The 15,461-nt window shown below is 33.0% G+C and overlaps 1 protein-coding gene across 3 annotated transcripts in view; it reads left to right on the forward strand.

Annotated features, from left to right (window-relative positions):
- The first annotated feature begins 2,490 nt into the window (after positions 1–2,490).
- The window catches only part of LOC149806040 (methyltransferase-like protein 22), a 41,592-nt gene continuing 28,621 nt past the window's right edge, over positions 2,491–15,461 (forward strand). The window contains exons 1-4 of one of the 3 annotated variants that reach the window (XM_089950901.1): positions 2,513–2,673; positions 7,489–7,603; positions 11,721–11,902; positions 14,898–15,111. In XM_089950901.1, the coding sequence (XP_089807027.1) occupies positions 7,543–7,603; positions 11,721–11,902; positions 14,898–15,111 (457 nt within the window). In that variant the 5' untranslated portion in view covers positions 2,513–2,673; positions 7,489–7,542. Of the gene's footprint in view, positions 2,674–7,488; positions 7,604–11,720; positions 11,903–14,897; positions 15,112–15,461 lie in introns of all 3 variants that reach the window. The other 2 variants (XM_089950899.1, XM_089950900.1) reach the window with 2 other exon arrangements.

The raw sequence follows: 15,461 nt of genomic DNA on the forward strand, positions 1-15,461 counted from the left end.
TTTATTAAGGAACAATATTCTATTTTTGAGTAATGACTATGACAGTCTTTGCGAAGTAAAAAGCATCTAACCTAAACTAACAAGCTCCTCTAGTTGTATACATCTGAAAATATTCAGATGGGTGATTCTACAAAAGGAGAACTCTAATGTAAAGGATTTCAGAAAGAATGCGCGTTTTTAGTGAAAGTCTACTCCAAAGATAAACAGACAATGAAAAAATTGGCTTAATTCAAAATAGTCTCATTGCAAATGATATACAAAGAGATATCATATATAAGCTGAAACAAAATAAAGTAAACAAACTTTCTGATGTGCTTTGAATTAATTTATATGTTCGTAAAGTTATGCATTTCTATTGGCAGCCAAAAACGAATCTTCGTCATAGTTTCAAAATTATACTTTGTTCATTTCTAATGTTATACAAATTATTATTATACGATCTGGGTAAATTAATTTCCTATATTAAGCAATCCTTGTGCATTCCGAATTGTACGTTCCATGATTAATTCCATAGAAACTGTATTTCGTCTTTATCAGTCGGAAATGAATACAACTTTGACCGTAACTACTTTCAAACTCATCATGAATAACATAAGAAACGTCTATTAGTGTTCAATTTTCGTATTTTATGACGGAACCTTCTTCAGGCATTGAATTATCTACATTTTAACATAGTCATTTGTGATCTGGTAATTTTTCTTGCGTGTAGAATTAACTCAAGCATGAAAATATATTCCTGTCAATGATGTTTATTTGTCTGTGATAACGTTAATCTTAAACATATTTTTCCAGCATAGTGATACCTTAAAGCTTTATTGTAATTAGGACCACTATAGATAAATAAGGTTAACATGTCAGCATATTTTGTCTTTCTATTTCAGTTTTTCTTAGCTGTTTGGTGTAAATGGTTCATCCAAGTTACAAATATTTGCAAATATGTCAACTTTATGTTAAAACTTTTCATTCGCCATTTTTTTTAAACTTTACACCTATTAAAAAAGTGATAGCATCTATATACATGATATTTCCATGGTCTGCGGAGAACCTTATTTTTTTTAGTATTTAGACGTGTGAAATGTATTATTCGTATTTCTACATTAACATAAATTTACGGATCTTAATCCACATATAATTGAATGTCATTGAAAAAAATAATGCAAATGTATATTGTTAACATCATAAAACATTCTTCGTTTACTACTCTGAAATTAAATAAATCTCAAAGGTTTTTCTTGATGATTTCTTGATGATATCTGTTCAAGTGGCTATTTTCATTATTTGTTTTTGGTATTGGCATATTAAGTACTGAAGTACTCATTTTGATTTATTGACATAAAAATAGTTCCAGACATATATATCCAGACATATCTAACTATTTTGCATGTGCCAGATTTAAGTGTTTTGCATCATCGTTTATTGTATGCAAATATGTCATCATCTATTGTGTATATAAAAGTTATTGTTTATTTTATGCAAATGGCATCGTATATTGTGTACACAAGTCATTGTTTTTTCTATGCAGCTGTCATTATCTATTGTGTACACAAAAGTCATTGTTAATTGCATGCAAATATGACATCATCTATTTTGTACACGAAAGTCATTGTTTATTGTATGCAAACATGTCATTGTCCATTGTGTACAAAAACGTCATTGTTTTCTGCATGCAAACATGTCATCGTCTATTGTGTACATAAATGTCATTGTTTATTGTATGCAAACATGTCATCGTCTATTGTGTACATGAACGTCATTGTTTATCTATGCAAATATGTAATTGTCTTTTGTACACACAAAAATCATTGTTCATTGTATGTATATATATCTTCGTTTTATGATCAGAAATCATGATCATGTATCAAATGTACAAGTCATCTGGAAGAAGTTTTCGTTTTAAGAAGTAAATTATGTCACTGTCCAGCTCTTTTATCTAGAGAAATGCTTTTTGTTACCCTTTGTTGAGTTTTGAAAAACTGACCATTTAATTTCTGGTTCCAAGCTTTTTACATACCTTGTGCTTTGTTGTTTACTTACAAGTATTCTGTGCAACTTTATTTTACCTGTACACTCCTTGCATCTGTCATTTTATTAAATTGCATGATTTTAACAAGTCTTTTAATTATTATTTTATTGATTTGTTTGGATTGCAAATATAATCTATTCAATGAGAGTTTTTTTCTTTCTTTCTGAAATAAAGAACTATGTATGAAATAATAATAATAATAATAATAATAATAATAATAATAATAATAATAATAATAATAATAATATTATTATTATTATTATTATTATTATTATTATTATTATTATTATTTCTGAAAATATGAATGTGACCTTAAATATTATACTTTATAAAAATTGGGCTTTTGGGAGTTCAAAACTGCGCGAATTCCCGATTTGGGCTGTAAAGACGAATATATACGCTTTGAAAAATAGTTCAGTTGTCCTTCGTATTGAGTTTTATAGGTTTCTTTTTAGGGGAGGCTACTCTTAAGTTTACATTATCCGGTATGAGAATTCGAGGCGTGGAAACTGTTCGTGTGCTATAGTGGTGTTTGTTGCCCAAATTCGTATTGCTCCAGTAAGATATGAATCAGAAAGAACATGGAGATGTTCTCTCCGATGTTCACGTATATTCTTCGTACCACTTGAATCCCAACAGTTCTTGTGCAGGTGAATTCTTCTACAATATTATTTATCCTATCCAAATCTGTCAGACGAAGACAATATCATAAATATAGTTAGACCAACAAGTAGGTCTCCGCTCTTTTTTTCTGACAGAAATAAAAACGGAGACCTACTTGTTGGTCTAAACTTTAGTATTCGCACACCCTCCCGTTTGTGTGTACACCCCTACTGATTTTAAAAAGGAAAAGCACGAAGAATATAAAAATGCACAAAACGTAGTCATTTTATTGATAGATTTATAATTTCTAACCTGATTGTCGACGTACAGGTCCAAAACACTTGTCAGCTTGTCGGCGTTTCATTCTAAACGGAAGCTCCTGGCAAAACCATATTGACAGAATCGAGTGAAAGGCCAAGGTCATGTTAGGACTTTTGCAAAGGAGTGTTATGCATCGGCGGGACACAGAACAAGGCCTCGGCATGTTTCACACTTGTTCATACCAATTTTGGAGTGCTTTGCTACAGCTTGGAGTCAGTACACTAACCAGAATTAGTTGAAAATTTTGTGCCTGCAGCATCTTGTAGCAAGGTGCACTACTAATAGTAACCATAAAAGAATTAGGGTTAAGGTATCACGGTACCAATTGTTTTTCCATATACCTTATTGCTAATGTTTTGTGAAATATATATACTTTCTACCCTACCTCAGCATGCATGTCACACACTGTCATAGAGAATAGTGTTAGATTGTCAATTTGACAAGGACAAAACCAGGTACTCCATTGCATTTAAGAAAGATAACTCAGCTAGAATTAGACAGGGGTAAGAGTTATCTAGTCACAACAGACACATTTTCAGCCACGTGTACCACATTTTAAAAAAAATTATTCAAAATATGATCTAGATGTGAATTAACATAATCTCATGTGTTGCCAAGAGGCTCAACTTTTCTTAAAAGCCTAACAGAAAGTACAACTCTTACATAATGCACCAATCACAGCTAGTATTGTTGTTTATTTCTGAATACAATGTTCCCCACACATTATGCTCTGCCCACCTGGGCTTTTACAATTGGTACAATTATACCTTAATGAGATGATTGCAAATGAATCAGGGTTCATGAGATGATTGAAAAAGAATCAGGGTTAATGAGATGATTGCAGACGAATCAGGGTTAATGAGATGATTGAAAATGAATCAGGGTTAATGAGATGATTTTAATGAGATGATTGAAAAAGAATCGGGGGCGCTCACCAATTAATATGTACTTTAGGTGGCGCTATACAGTTTCACATTTTGCATAGGGTTAGGATTTTAAAGAAAAAGAATGTCCCCGGCTTTCCTCACTGGTTATACTGGCTATTTAAAAAAGACCTTGTATATCTTAGGTATAATGCAAAGAACCTTTAATTCCCTTTATTTTAGTGTATGATTGATGGGTGTACTATGGGTTATAGAGTATACAGCTTGGCCTTACTTCAAATGTGCACCTTTCAAAAAAGTGCTAGCTCTACTTGGTCATTTTCACTTCCTGAACTTCAGAGGTAAATTGTATAAAAAAGAGCTGATAACTTTTTTTACATTTTACATATTTGGTAATTCATTCATTGCACTTTCAGAAGCTGGTATTGTCTAGTCTGGCAAAATTCATTTTCCCTATTTTAATAGCTGCTATGTATAGTGTACTTTAGACTAATTCAGACTGATTTTTTAACACAAGGGAGCAGTCATTTTAGTTAGCAGTGTGCTTAAATCATGTAAAATTTCCAAAAGTACAATATCCAAAAGAAATATCATCCACATTACATTAATGTAGCATAGAGGTATGCCAACATTCTCTCCACTGTGCATGTTTTAAATGCGAACTACTTCACCTTACATATGTCACTCTCTCAAAAGTACATATTATCTGGTGAGCGCCACCATAAAGAAGATGTAGGTATTATTTTTGTATGATTTAATTATGTTTATATGGCTGCAACATTTAAGTCGCAAGCATCAAAACAATCCTTATGAATAATTCTCCTGCCTTTTCCCCCACAGAACAGTATTTATGAGTGTCAGAGTCTCTAACAAGTCCAGCCTCCCCCCCCCATGATAAAAGTGAGCTATTTTAAGAATGCACATTACATTTTGTAAACATAGCAACCAATGTTATGCTGAATGACAGGAACATGAAACTAGCCAGAATTATTTCTGAGATATCAACAATGAATTTTACAATCAGAAAAGGGAGGTAACTCATCAGCTTCATAAAGGTCAAAGGTCAAAGTGTAAAATATTTGCCTATTGTTTAATATGGAAGAAGCGAATTCACTTTCTCTTCATTTATTTTTTTTATTTCATTGCAAATAAATGAAAAGAAACATTTTCACCATATATTTCTGTCACTTATTGCAATAGTTTTAAATTTCAGTTGACTCTATTCCTATATTCTAAGTCTTCTAATTTCCCCATAATTAAGGTCATTACTCACACAAACGTACCTCATGGCAAATTATATAAGCAAGAGAAAAATGATCATAATTAGCTTATTTTCGTGCTTAACATCAATATAAAAGTACCATTTTATTCAGAACATCATACATAATTATATGAAAATTAAAAAAAATAATTGCAAACATTTTTTTATTTTCTTTAAGGTGGTGCTATACAGTTTCGCATTTTGCATAGGGTTAGGATTTTAAAGAAAAAGAATGTCCCCGGCTTTCCTCACTGGTTATACTGGCTATTTAAAAAAGACCTTGTATATCTTAGGTATAATGCAAAGAACCTTTAATTCCCTTTATTTTGGTGTATGATTGATGGGTGTACTATGGGTTATAGAGTATACAGCTTGGCCTTACTTCAAATGTGCACCTTTCAAAAAAGTGCTAGCTCTACTTGGTCATTTTCACTTCCTGAACTTCAGAGGTAAATTGTATAAAAAAGAGCTGATAATTTTTTTTACATTTTATATATTTGGTAATTCATTCATTGCACTTTCAGAAGCTGGTATTGTCTAGTCTGGCAAAATTCATTTTCCCTATTTTAATAGCTGCTATGTATAGTGTACTTTAGACTAATTCAGACTGATATTTTAACACAAGGGAGCAGTCATTTTAGTTAGCAGTGTGCTTAAATCATGTAAAATTTCCAAAAGTACAATATCCTAAAGAAATATCATCCACATTACATTAATGTAGCATAGAGGTATGCCAACATTCTCTCCACTGTGCATGTTTTAAATGCGAACTACTTCACCTTACATACGTCACTCTCTCAAAAGTACATATTATCTGGTGAGCGCCATCTTAGCGCCACCTCAGGGTTAATGAGATGATTGCAGATGAATCAGGGTTAATGAGATGATTGAAAATGAATCAGGGTTAATAAGATGATTGCAGATGAATCAGGGTTAATGAGATGATTGCAAATGAATCAGGGTTAATGAGATGATTGAAAATGAATCAGGGTTAATGAGATGATTGGAAAAGAATCAGGGTTAATGAGGTGGCGCTCTACAGTTTTGCATTTTGCATAGGTTAGGATTTTAAAGAAAAAGAATGTCCCCGGCTTTCCTCATTGGTTATACTGGCTATTTAAAAAAGACCTTGTATATCTTAGGTATAATGCAAAGAACCTTTAATTCCCTTTATTTTGGTGTATGATTGATGGGTGTACTATGGGTTATAGAGTATACAGCTTGGCCTTACTTCAGATGTGCACCTTTCAAAAAAGTGCTAGCTCTACTTGGTCATTTTCACTTCCTGAACTTCAGAGGTAAATTGTATAAAAAAGAGCTGATAACTTTTTTTACATTTTATATATTTGGTAATTCATTCATTGCACTTTCAGAAGCTGGTATTGTCTAGTCTGGCAAAATTCATTTTCCCTATTTTAATAACTGCTATGTATAGTGTACTTTAGACTAATTCAGACTGATTTTTTAACACAAGGGAGCAGTCATTTTAGTTAGCAGTGTGCTTAAATCATGTAAAATTTCCAAAAGTACAATATCCAAAAGAAATATCATCCACATTACATTAATGTAGCATAGAGGTATGCAAACATTCTCTCCACTGTGCATGTTTTAAATGCGAACTACTTCACCTTACATATGTCACTCTCTCAAAAGTACATATTATCTGGTGAGCGCCACCATAAAGAAGATGTAGGTATTATTTTTTTATGATTTAATTATGTTTATATGGCTGAAACATTTAAGTCGCAAGCATCAAAACAATCCTTATGAATAATTCTCCTGCCTTTTTCCCCACAGAACAGTATTTATGAGTGTCAGAGTCTCTAACAAGTCCAGCCTACCCACCCCCATGATAAAAGTGAGCTATTTTAAGAATGCACATTACATTTTGTAAACATAGCAACCAATGTTATGCTGAATGACAGGAACATGAAACTAGCCAGAATTATTTCTGAGATATCAACAATGAATTTTACAATTAGAAAAGGGAGGTAACTCCTCAGCTTCATAAAGGTCAAAGGTCAAAGTGTAAAATATTTGCCTATTGTTTAATATGGAAGAAGCGAATTCACTTTCTCATCATTTATTTTTTTATTTCATTGCAAATAAATGAAAAGAAACATTTTCACCATATATTTCTGTCACTTATTGCAACAGTTTTAAATTTCAGTTGACTCTATTCCTATATTCTAAGTCTTCTAATTTCCCCATAATTAAGGTCACTACTCACACAAACATACCTCATGGCAAATTATGTAAGCAAGAGAAAAATGATCATAATTAGCTTATTTTCATGCTTAAATGCAATATGAATGTACCATTTTATTCAGAACATCATACATAATTATATGAAAATAAAAAAAAATAATTGCAAACATTTTTTTATTTTCTTTCAGGTGGCGCTATACAGTTTCTCATTTTGCATAGGGTTAGGAATTTAAAGAAAAAGAATGTCCCCGGCTTTCCTCACTGGTTATACTGGCTATTTAAAAAAGACCTTGTATATCTTAGGTATAATGCAAAGAACCTTTAATTCCCTTTATTTTGGTGTATGATTGATGGGTGTACTATGGGTTATAGAGTATACAGCTTGGCCTTACTTCAAATGTGCATCTTTCAAAAAAGTGCTAGCTCTACTTGGTCATTTTCACTTCCTGAACTTCAGAGGTCAATTGTATAAAAAAGAGCTGATAACTTTTTTTACATTTTATATATTTGGTAATTCATTCATTGCACTTTCAGAAGCTGGTATTGTCTAGTCTGGCAAAATTCATTTTCCCTATTTTAATAGCTGCTATGTATAGTGTACTTTAGACTAATTCAGACTGATTTTTTAACACAAGGGAGCAGTCATTTTAGTTAGCAGTGTGCTTAAATCATGTAAAATTTCCAAAAGTACAATATCCAAAAGAAATATCATCCACATTACATTAATGTAGCATAGAGGTATGCAAACATTCTCTCCACTGTGCATGTTTTAAATGCGAACTACTTCACCTTACATACGTCACTCTCTCAAAAGTACATATTATCTGGTGAGCGCCACCTAAGATGATTGCAGATGAATCAGGGTTAATGAGATGATTGCAAATGAATCAGGGTTAATGAGATGATTGAAAATGAATCAGGGTTAATGAGATGATTGAAAAAGAATCAGGGTTAATGAGGTGGTGCTCTACAGTTTCGCATTTTGCATAGGTTAGGATTTTAAAGAAAAAGAATGTCCCCGGCTTTCCTCACTGGTTATACTGGCTATTTAAAAAAGACCTTGTATATCTTAGGTATAATGCAAAGAACCTTTAATTCCCTTTATTTTGGTGTATGATTGATGGGTGTACTATGGGTTATAGAGTATACAGCTTGGCCTTACTTCAGATGTGCACCTTTCAAAAAAGTGCTAGCTCTACTTGGTCATTTTCACTTCCTGAACTTCAGAGGTAAATTGTATAAAAAAGAGCTGATAACTTTTTTTACATTTTATATATTTGGTAATTCATTCATTGCACTTTCAGAAGCTGGTATTGTCTAGTCTGGCAAAATTCATTTTCCCTATTTTAATAGCTGCTATGTATAGTGTACTTTAGACTAATTCAGGCTGATTTTTTAACACAAGGGAGCAGTCATTTTAGTTAGCAGTGTGCTTAAATCATGTAAAATTTCCAAAAGTACAATATCCAAAGAAATATCATCCACATTACATTACTGTAGCATATAGGTACGCCAACATTCTCTCCATTGTGCATGTTTTAAACGCAAACTACTTCACCTTACATACGTCACTCTCTCTAAAGTACATATTAATTGGTGAGCGCCCCCTTAATGAGATGATTGCAAATGAATCAGGGTTAATGAGATGATTGAAAAAGAATCAGGGTTAATGAGATGATTGCAGATGAATCAGGGCCAATGAGATGATTGAAAAAGAATCAGGGTTAATGAGATGATTGCAGATGAAAAAGGGTTAATGAGATGATTGAAAATGAATCATGGTTTATGAGATGATTGCAGATGAATCAGGGTTAATGAGATGATTGAGCAACTTGACTCGAAGTCACTGGAAACAAAGAGAATCCAACAGCAGCTTATAATGTTATTAAAAATCATCAAAACCCATGTAATATCCCAGAATTCCTCACTCCTGCATCTTTCTTGAATAAGATCAAATCATTCTTTAAAATTTAGGCAGTATACAATCTCAACAAATATAGTCTTTTGTCAGTGTTAGATCCTTTATGGACTTCTATACCAGCTGCAGTACTGCTCCGTGGCCTTGTGGTTGGAGCATTTGCATCAGATGCAGGAGGTCATGGGTTCAATTCCCGGCCAAGTCATACCAAAGACTTACAAAAATGGTACTAACAGCTGCCTCACTTGGCACTCAGCATTAAGAGGTTAGTGTTAGGACTGGTCGGCCTGGTGTCAGGATAATGTGAATGGGTGGGACATCATGCTACATGTCTGTGGGATGATGCCCCAGTGCTAGACATCACTATAAACTGCCACACTGCAGACATCATAGAGATATGACTGAAAAATTGTTAAAGCTATGTTAAAAATCCAAATCACACACACACACCTGCAGTAACTGAGATGCATCTTTCAAGCAGAAGTTCTCCTCTCTGAAGATTTAAGAACAACTTAAGGCCAAATTGCAAGTACCATCTATACTCGCTGATAAGACAGGTCCAACTGCAAACTGTACAGACCCAGATCTGCTGCCACATAATGTGCTGGCAGATCTGGGTCCGTGCAGCTTGTTAGAAGTAAGTAGTAGAACAAACAACATGATCTGCAGGTAATGTTGTGCTAAGGCTGATCAGGATATTTGTTTTTTGCAGTTTGACTTCATGTATAAGGAAGTATAGACAGATCTCATGATTTCTAGAGCTTGTTGGGTTGAAACGCAACTGTCACTTCATTAACTGGACTGGCTAGACTGAGAAACTGAAAATACAATTTCATCATTATCATAATCATCAGTAAATGCTTCTATCAAAACTTTGTATTCTTTCCATAATAATGATGATAATTTAGATAATAATGTAGATATAGAAATGATAATAATGTAGACATAGAGATGATAATTATGTAGATAGGTTGATGATCAGAATGTAGATATGTGTATTGCCTCTGGACACTTTCCTTTCTTTGTTTAGTGTTTCATTCTTATAGTATATTCATAGACTGAACATATTGAAAGGCAAATTTCTTGAGCCGTGGATTTTGATGTATTTCTGCACATATAATCAATAACTTAAGTAATGTTATCCACCACATTGTTTGAGCTGAATAACAGATGGATATGCCATTGAAATATATCCTGTTTTGTATGTACAGTCTTAAATCAGTGGACAATGGTACCATTTGTGATCTTGTTCATTGCATATTCTGAGCTTTCAGATATCAGTGTCAAAGTGAAGTAGCTCAGTAAAGCTGATATGGGCAATTGTGCATGGAAGAATCAGGCTATAGTTTGTGCTAAAGGTGTTCAACTATACAAGACTGTTACACCAAAAGTTCAATACAAGAATTCAAACTCAGAAAAAGATAAGAAAAAGAACATTCCCTAATTTGGGAACTGAATCATGCCTAACAAATTTAACTAATTAGATCCCACCCATTTCTGTTACTATTTACTTGAATACATGCCTTTTCCTTCTGACAGTAAAAATTACTTGCATCAGTGATACTGGTAAAAAAATCTGCATTTTTATTTGTATCTTTCTATATTTATTTATTTGTTTTTGATTTTGCTGAAATTAGTTGACAACAATAACCTTTATTAAACCTCGTCATATTTGGAGAGTAGAAAAAAACACAATAAAAAGCATGCAGAAAGTTTATTAATTTCTTAAAATAGACTATAGTCTGTAATATATCTACAGCAAAGATTGTTTTCCCAGATTGGAATAGGGTCATAACACATTTTCTTCTTTATGAAAATTTAAAAAAGAACATACATAAAACATTTGTCTATGAATGAATGGAATTTGATTTTTTTAAAGGGTCATCTTATGAGATTCCATTAGACATAACCAATGTCACAAACCAAAGATTAGGTGGTCAGTGATTTATAATTTCTGCTCTGTTCAATATAATGACTAAAGCATGCATTCTCTAAATTTGGGCCTTTAAGGACCTTATTCCCATTGACTGCCATTTCAGGGGTTATGCTTTCTCATTTTTTTTAAATAAAGGATTTGAAGGTATTTTAAAAAATCATTTGAATGGGCTTATTTTGAAAATTAATTGCAGTCTGACAGTACATAAATGTGATTTGAAGCTCAGGTTCTCCCTAGATTGACAGTAGAAACTCGGGTTCTCCCGCGATTGAGAGTACAAAAATGTGACATGAAACTCAGGTAGAAAAATTAAGCTAAATATAAATAGATCAGTGGTATATGTACCTAGAGCCCAGACTTCACCTCAAAGACTGCTGTGGTTAGTTACAGTTCCACAATATTTCTGAAATAAATGTTTTATACATTAGTAGATAATTTAACCTACAGTAGTGTCTACCACTAAGATGTTATTCTAATAGTATACCTCCCCATCAGAGAGAGACGGACACATATACATTACATATATCTCAAAATGCTATAATGGTCATTATTTGATGACTTTTCAGTGACTCGTGTCAGAATTTGTATCCCTAACAATGCAGTTAATGAGCCATGGAAAAAGGGAGAGCACCAGTACTGTGATAGAGGTGGCACTGAGCCATTGGGCTCTAAGGAGACAAGGGTCAAGCCAGGGTCTCTTCATTTACAAAGCAGTGAGAAGTTACAGGGAAATGTTATGCATAAATATGTAAGTAAAACAATCTGATATGTACAGTGCAGTCATAATTATCGAAACCCTAATTAGTAAAATTCTTGAAGGAACCTAAATAACAGAAATATCATAGGATATCTGTTACTTTCTTTTATGCAATATTGTATTATTCATACCATCCTTATGTCCCTTTATCAGTTTAGAAAAATGACAATGATTTATTGTTTGTATATAAATATCAGAAATGCCATGGAATTGAAGTTATTGTATTGGTTCGTTATAAATATCAGAAATGCTGTGGAAATTGAAGCTGAACATGCCTGGTACAATGAGTAAATTTTCAAGTATAGAAAAGTCTTAATTTACTTTCAAATGATTATGTTATTAACATTTTTATTTCTGTCTTTATTGACAGTCATTCTTAATTTTAAAAAATTCTCAGGTCTGCTGGTGCTTTTTAAAAATGGCTTTTACTGTATTTCATTTCAGCTCAGGTTTCTTCAACCAAAGTTTTTTCCTGGGCGTTCTGCATTTTGTATTCCCATCTACATCTGACTAAATCAAGGCACAATATTGCTAAAATTTGCATGAGAATTAATCAGTTCTGTCAGATATTTGAAATCTTTAAACTTTCTTTTCATATTCCAGTGCAATTTATTTCCAATCTAAGTGAAAGGCTTTATAAATTCATCACCATGGAAACCAAAATATTTCCTGGTAATCATGACTGACATCAGCCTGATACATGTTATGATGCTTGATAAGTCTGTTTTTGAGAAAGGATGAACACCATAGAAACAAACCAATTTGCTAAATGGTCACTTTGGGACACATCAGAAGCTATCCAAACAGTATGAAATTACTCACTCCTTGAAGCACAAACTGATTGATTCACCCAGAAGATAGAAATGCATGATTGATCATTATAATCAGCAAATGTTCAAGTCACCTAGACTAAAATGCTGTGGAGATTCCATTAGTCTTGGTGTATAATTGGATAAGATGCTATGGAATTTCCATTAGTCTTGATGTGGAAATGGATAAGATACTATGGAATTTCCATTAGTCTTGGTGTGGAAATGGATAAGATACTATGGAATTTCCATTAGTTTTGGTGTGGAAATGGATAAGATTGCATTGATGTCTGTGTTATCGGTGCAGATCATAACAATATTCTGCATATATTTAGTTAGGGGTACAAGCTGCAGAATGCCCTGAACTACAGATTACATTGAATCAATTTTACATTGGTAGAAAGTTTAGAATCTTTTAATAAATTCATTATGAGCGTATTGAAATAGCACTTCAAACCTTACATAATAAATGTGAAAGGTTCAGCCAAATCTTGTTGGGATCAGAAAGTATGATCCTTTACAAAATTAGATCGTATTTGCCAATGGTTGCATTTTTTGTTTTGTTTTTTTTTTTTCTTTTTTTTTAAGATATTGGCTTATGCCTGAAATATTTGGGCTTTGACACTTATTTAATGTGGCAGACAAAATAAAGGAAATCATCTTCAGGGTTAACAAATTTTAATGAAATAGACTCTTCCAAGTCAAATTGCTGGCAGTAACAATAAACTCTTCCAAGTCAAACCACTGGCAGTAACACCTGTTGATCTTAATGTTAAGCTCAGGCAAAGATGTAACACCTGCCACTTAGCATTTGATCTGGTTAAGATGTGATTTGCCATCAATTAACCAAGTTATTCAGGTCCGAAAAACAATTAAAACAACTAGTTTAACTAATGAGGCATGTGGAAAATGAAAATGTTTATAAAGATGTTAATTTTGCAGTTCAGGAATGCATTGGGGCATACTAAAATGGGCAGAGGGATTCACTGTTGGGGCAGCAGGGCAGACCATTTTGAGGGGCAGGGTGGGGCACCCCTTTAAATCTTGCTAGCTGGAACACCTGATATAATCAGTCCAGTTCAAGATACGGATTACTGTATGTGAGTTGACAGCTTAAGGGTTATCATCCAAATTTGTTAATCTACTGGTAAATGGAATTTTTGTCATTTCATGCATTTGGTTTTGTGGCCTTTGGATGGAAATGATATATAATGTTTTGATGACCTTTAGATGTGTGTGATACACAATATTTTGTGACCTTTAGATGGATGTGATACATATTTTTTGTGGCTATAAAATGTGTGTGATACATCATTTTTTGTGCCCCTTAGATTGGTGTGATAGACAATATTTTGTGGCCATTAGATGTGTGTGATACATAATTTTTTGTGCCCCTAAGATGTGATGCATCATTTTTTGTGCCCCTTATATGTGTGTGATACATCATTTTATGTGCCCCTTAGATGGGTGTATTAGACAATATTTTGTGGCCTTTAGATGTGTGTGATACACAATATTTTGTGGCCTTTAGATGTGTGATACATATTTTTGTGCCTCTACGATGTGTGATGCATCATTTTTTGTGCCTCTTAAATGGGTGTGATACATAATTTTTGTGTCCATTAGATGTGTGATAACACTATATTTTTTGACCTTTAGGTGGGTGTGATACATTTTTTTTGGCCCTTAGATGTGTGTGATATACAATATTTTGTGGCCTTTAGATGGATGTGATAAATTATTTTTGTGGCCTTTAGATGTGTGGGATGCATCATTTCTTGTGGCTCTTGGATGGGTGTGATACATAATAATGTGCAGCCTTTAGATGAATGTGATACATAGTTTGTGTTGTGGCCTTCAGATGAATTTGATATAGGATTTGCAGTTATGTAGTTTCAGATAGTGGTGGCAACAATCAGTTATATGGGCTTATTATTAAAAAACACTTCTGAATCATGAAGTGGAATACACCATGTTTCACCTCTGATCCTAAGTTCAATCCATGGTTCTGATAGAATCAAGTGGTTGCCAATCCAAAGTCAGTATTGATGCAGAATTCTTTACTTTTATTTACATCAGAGACCAGCCATTAGTAATACTTTAGCATTTAAGAGTAATATATGTAAGTCGTGATCGCAGTGAATTGTATACATCAAGTTTGATTTTGAAATTTATAGCAGGTTGCAGATGGTGAAGGAGTAGACGATGGTTCTGATACTGTGTCCTTGGAGATATGTCCTTATTTCTTAGAAGATTTGGAGCCCAAAGTGGAGGAAAACGTCAGGAGCAGGAAAAGAGTCACTGAGGAAGTATCACATGATGAAGATGGGGACTTGCTTTTGAGACGAAAAAAGCACCAATCACAGGAGGATGTTCTCTTTTTAACAATCCGTAATTAGAAATAATGTTTTACATAAAAATTAATTTGGAATTTGTAAGTGTAGAAATTTTGAAAGCTTTTATTAATACAAACATTATGTCAAAAATGCTGGAGGTATCACTTTAAACATTTTGTTTCATAATTTTTTGATCAGCTTCTAAATTTATTTTTTCTTTATACATTCACAAATATAATTCACCATGAAAATGTTTTAGTATTTATGATTCACACTTTGTTTATTTCCAAAAATTCATTTTGTGGAATATATGCACAAAATCTAATTGACATGAATTGTGTGTTTTTCTTTCTTGAATATGAAATACATGACTTGTAGATCTGTAAAATTTAACAACCACAAAAT

Source organism: Sinohyriopsis cumingii, chromosome 2 (assembly GCF_028554795.1).
Source record: "Sinohyriopsis cumingii isolate HCF-2022 chromosome 2, ASM2855479v2, whole genome shotgun sequence".
Taxonomy (NCBI): Eukaryota; Metazoa; Mollusca; class Bivalvia; order Unionida; family Unionidae; genus Sinohyriopsis; species Sinohyriopsis cumingii.